General features: G+C 44.6%; 1 protein-coding gene across 2 annotated transcripts; it reads right to left on the reverse strand.

Annotated features, from left to right (window-relative positions):
• Positions 1-1,589: 1,589 nt before the first annotated feature.
• LOC124686818 (protein CYTOKININ-RESPONSIVE GATA TRANSCRIPTION FACTOR 1-like) lies at positions 1,590-3,503 on the reverse strand. 2 transcript variants are annotated; one of them, XR_006997948.1, is made up of 4 exons: positions 3,146-3,503; positions 2,635-3,015; positions 1,817-2,452; positions 1,590-1,713 (listed from the first exon to the last, which is right to left on the reverse strand). XR_006997948.1 is itself a non-coding variant. In XM_047220710.1 (3 exons), the coding sequence occupies exons 1-3, from the start codon at positions 3,347-3,349 to the stop codon at positions 2,006-2,008; spliced, it is 1,032 nt and encodes a 343-aa protein (XP_047076666.1). In that variant the 5' UTR covers positions 3,350-3,503; the 3' UTR covers positions 1,590-2,005. The 2 variants fall into 2 exon arrangements, 1 of the variants encoding a protein (XP_047076666.1); XM_047220710.1 differs by having other exon boundaries at positions 1,590-2,452.
• Between the last annotated feature and the right edge of the window lie 1,508 nt (positions 3,504-5,011).

Consider the following 5,011-nt stretch of genomic DNA (forward strand, 5'->3'; position numbering starts at 1 on the left):
TCCTTGAACTAGATTATGCAAAATCTATCTCTCCCTCCTAGCATTTTTGTCTGCTACACATTGGCTGAATTCTCATGCATGCAATGTCTTCCTTAAAATGTGACCACTTTCTCTATGTGAGTGTAGATACAATTTTATTTGGGCGGCATGAAACATTTATCAAGTCACATAAAATGATACTCCATCCGTAATATAAAATGTTATTGCAACCAATTAAAACATATACTGGCAGGTTATAATAATACCTTATATTATGGGATGTAAGTGGTATGATTCGTTCATCCTGTTCTGTATCATGCCCAAATGGCCAAATGGTACACAATTCTTCATGTAGTCAAATCACTTCATAAATTAATTACATATATTTTATATCTTTCTAGAGCTATTGATGTGCACTACTCACGCACACCTCACTCGCACGACACATGCGGGCTCACACACACACACACAAATGTGTGTGTGTTTCCTACACACGCTAGAAAAAGATCAGAGATTCATTTGGAGCACGGAGACGTGTTGTCCCACTAAACTCTGCCTGTGACCCCTATGAGTTAGTACACTTAATTTTATTATATGACATTTAATGAATTTTGTAGATTTAATTTAAAATTTAGATGTATGTGCAACAACAGTGATATGCCTCTCTCCGCATTTCACAGCCAATGTTTACTACGCTACATCATCTGTTCCTAAATGAGAACCAACCTGTTACCTCCAGGCCAGCAGGGATAAAACCTTAGGTTTAACAGCGGAATAACTTTTTCAGTGAGGGAGGTATATGTGCTTCTATTTAGAAGTGTCGCTTCTAGCTAGATTATTCCCTTAGTTCTGAAATAGTCTACATTCTAGGTCTAAATTTTATTCTCACATTCTAGATTTTAGTCAATAACAACACTGAAAATGAAGTGTTTTTTGCTATGTTTATTGGACTTTGTTATTTTTAATGTAGCTTGAATTTATTGTACACATATCAAATACTACTAATTAATGTAACACTAGTTTATTTCTTTCTAAAATATAGACTAAATCAGAACGGAAGAAGTACGCGATTTGTAGAGTACACTGGTAAAGAAATAGGACTAAACTGATCTGTATGATGCATGCCGGCCGCCGGATGTGAATGATGCTAAGGCCGCCAGCTGCCTGCGTAAGACACTCACACTAACAAGAAGCAAGTCTTTCTGCACACAATCGGTTTATGCACAAACCGAAGGTGTCTAAAAGAGGGTCATATATAGCTTATACACCCGAAAAGGGGTACCACCCACACATAATGAATGCTTGTGCAGTTGTAGCTCAAATGCTCAATAGAGGAGGGTTATGGAATGTGTATAGTACTGTACATTAATTAGTACATGCTTAGCTAGCTAACTTGGTGGAGTAAAATGAAAGGCCAATAATTTTGATACAGATCGATAGCTAGTACGTAGTAGTTCAGTAGCAAGTTGCAGGACACACATATCCAAACATTAAGGGTTCACTTGTCCCATATGCATGCATGCACGATCCATCGCCATGCAAGAGCTAACGAGAATGTCTGTCTCTGAAAAATAAGTGACAAAAAAAGGAGAATACCTGACAAAAAAAGGTAGACACACAATCTGGCGTACGTCATAGTTGTATAACAACAGTCATCATTCGTGAAGCACAGCCAATAATGCACAGTAAGTTTCCCTTATCGATCATTTCCACGTTTATCAGCTCCAAAAATAACTAGGGTACAAACAACAAACACAAGTTATACAGGGGCTTACACTAACCGCTGCAGCAAATAAAAGAAGGGGAAATCGTAAGACTCACTCACCCATGCACTCACCTAGCAAATCCTTGTTACTGCTTACTAGCGAGCTTGTTCGCTTATTACCCTAGACATGTGATCACCCTCGCTCTCCCTGATCTCTTCCTCCTCACCGATCTCCTCAACAACACAAAACAACAAGATCACAAGATACAGAAGAAAATACAACAACACCGATATAGCTGATGATTTGCAAATCAAGTTGCACTAGCTCGGAACGACGCCGCAAGATAGGTTCATGAGGAGCACGGCCGCATCGGTGATCTCGTCGCGTGTGAAGTCGTGAATGATGGTCACCGGCGGATTGGGCTTGCTCAGTCTCTCAGTCGCCGGAACGTCCTCAAGCGAGACACGACCATCATCCTTCTTCAGAGCGGCGTCGACGCAGCTGGCCACTGCCTTGGTGGCGATATCGGTAGGATGATCAACCATCTTGCACCGCTTCTTAAACGGCAGCGACCGGTCCACGTCCAAATCCCTCTTCTCCTTCTTTATTGGCTTCGCAGCTTGCGATGTGGCCTGTTCACCAGCCGCGGCCACGCCTCCATGGGAAGCAGTCACCGCTGCCCCGCCGCTGGCTGCCACAACGGCTGCCGCTGCAGCCATCGCGCGCCGCGCCTTCCTTTGCCGTATGCCACACGCGTTGCATAGAGACTGCATGAACCATCAACGCATGAAAAACAGTGCACTAATTAGCAACCTGTAGCAGGTTAAATAGTGTGTAACAACAACCTGCGGTACTATGCTACATGCACATACCATTATTAAGCAGATTAAAGTACATAGATTGAACAGGTATAGATCGTGTAGTTTGCCTAGTTAGCAATATATTTCACCTTGGGGCCACGAGGACCACTCCTCCACAAGGGGGTCTTGCTGGTGTTGCAGTCTGAGCACACCCTGATAACACCCATGGCATGCTGCTGCAGATGGCTCTCATCAGCTTGGTGTGCTTGTGCCCTTCTCCTTGGCTTTCTCGCCACCCCGCCTTCGTGATCGTTTGTCGAAACCTTTCTAATGATCCTCATCTTCACTGGAGGCCTGCCAGATGCCCACTCACTGGTCGATCCGTGGATAGCATTCTTGTTCTCTAGATCGTAAGGATTGTACGAGGATCTCTGGATCATATCACTGTGGATGCTTTGGATAGTAGGCCGGTACGGGGAAGGCGTGGCGAAAACATCAGATCCTCCAGCCATCATCATGTGATTATTGATCTACAAGAGAGAGAAGAAGATAGAAACAAGTCAGGGAGCGGATCATATATTATAAGAGCTTGCACGCACTAAAAAAGGTGGAGCACCTCGATCTACATATAGACGTCTAGATAGTTATGATCCCCCTCACCTGCTGATTAGATTCACCCAAAAATTGCTGCCTCAAGTGCTGATCTCCATAGTCTTTCCCTTGATGCTCCGAAGGGTTCTCGATCATGAAAGGGAACAAGATGGGAGGGTCCTTTGCTAAATGGAAGGCTTGAAAGTGCCCTTGATCCTGATCTCCCTCCATTAGAGGGAGAGTAGATAGCTGGCTCATGTAGATGGTAGACATGTGAGAGAAGAGGAGGGAGAAAGAGATCTAGCTAGCAAGGTAGCTCCAGGTACTGTGAGCAGAGGTGGAAGAGATCAGGGTGGATATAAGGGAGATGGAGCTAGTTAGGGGTGGAGAGAGGTGTTTTGAGATCTGCAGTTGGAGGGGCAATTTACAGGGGCCCATAGTGATCATGGTCAGTGGAGAGGGGCACGTCTTTTTTATAAACGGGAGCAAGACGAGCCAAGAGCTGCTATCAAGCTCTCTCTATCTAGCTAGGGCCTAGAGATTTAGAAGGATGTCATGTGTGATCCCTTTCCCAGAGAAATGGAGAGTGGACACAGGGACACAGCACAGGAAATAAAAGAGATGAGGAACCAAAGTCGAACAAACACATTATTGGACACTGTACATGCAAACATTCGTTCCCAAGCCCAATCAAGATCTCATGCAACTGCAGCATGTGCACTCCTACCACGGAAATTTTAGTGCTTTATGTAAGCAATAAGAAAAGATTTGCATGGAATCGACGAAGCTTTGTAATGTGTAGATATTTATCAAAGCCATATATATTTAGGAGGTTAGATCGGGCTTCACCGCAGTTGGTTAGACGAACAGTTACCTTCGCTCCAAGGAGAGAGGCGATCGTAAAACCCACCTAGGGTTCCATCTATTTCGCGGGCAACTCCGCCAGTCTGCTCCGCCTTCGATGGCCTTGGGGTTTTGAGGTGTGGTGGACCACGGCCCCTCACCGGGGGAGGGTTCCCGTTCTTTGTTTATGTTGTTTTTATTGTCTTCTTTGAGTTGGTGAGGCAGTGACTACATCTTAGAGTTAGAATAAGGCCATCCCCACCCTATCCTCAAGTGGTGCATCTAGCGAGGGTGGAGCATGCGTGGAGCTTACATCCCCAGAATCTCGTGGGATCTAGCCGGTTTTCGTGTTCATTGGTGTGGTTTGAGGTCTTGGCTCTTCTGATCTGAGATGGTTGGTGCTCTAGTTTGTTAGTCCTTTCGGTTCATAGCACGATGACTTGTGTTTGTCTACTATAACAAGCTCTACTACACCAAGTTTTTCTCCGCTCCGGTGATGGAGGGGCGAGGACAACGGCCCGCTTTCCGCTCATGCTAGTGTCTATAGTGGTCGGCAGGTGGTCTAAGGATATGTTTGAAGTTTTTATTACCTGTTGGGTTGTTTGTACTACTATCGATGATTATCAAGACCTTTTCGCAAAAATGAGATTAATGTATCATGCTATATTTATGTTAATAGTTAGAGAGTGCAATTTATTCAAAGAAAAGGCACTTGATTGAAAAAACTATAAAAATATGCATGGTGTAAGACGCCCGTTCGCACATGCCCTTAGAGTTAGGGATTGACCCAAAGGCTAGGGAAACCGTGACAACAGGGATGATGTCGTTTGGTATTGTGACGCAAGGGGTGCAGAGGCTTTGACGAGGGAAACCAAAAAAAAAAAGTGACGCAATGGCTATGGCAACGAAAGTGACGAGCGACTACTCCAGTGAGGGGTGACGGTGATGCAAGTCGCTACGACAACAAAAACATAGACAACGGCGACTTGGTTGCTTCTGGGGGATGGGAAGACAGTTGAGGAGCTCCCGAGAAAGACGATTATTTTCACGATGATGAAGCATGGGAAAGAAGTTAAGACATACCATCCCCAA

Source organism: Lolium rigidum, chromosome 2 (genome assembly GCF_022539505.1).
Source record: "Lolium rigidum isolate FL_2022 chromosome 2, APGP_CSIRO_Lrig_0.1, whole genome shotgun sequence".
Classification (NCBI taxonomy): domain Eukaryota; kingdom Viridiplantae; phylum Streptophyta; class Magnoliopsida; order Poales; family Poaceae; genus Lolium; species Lolium rigidum.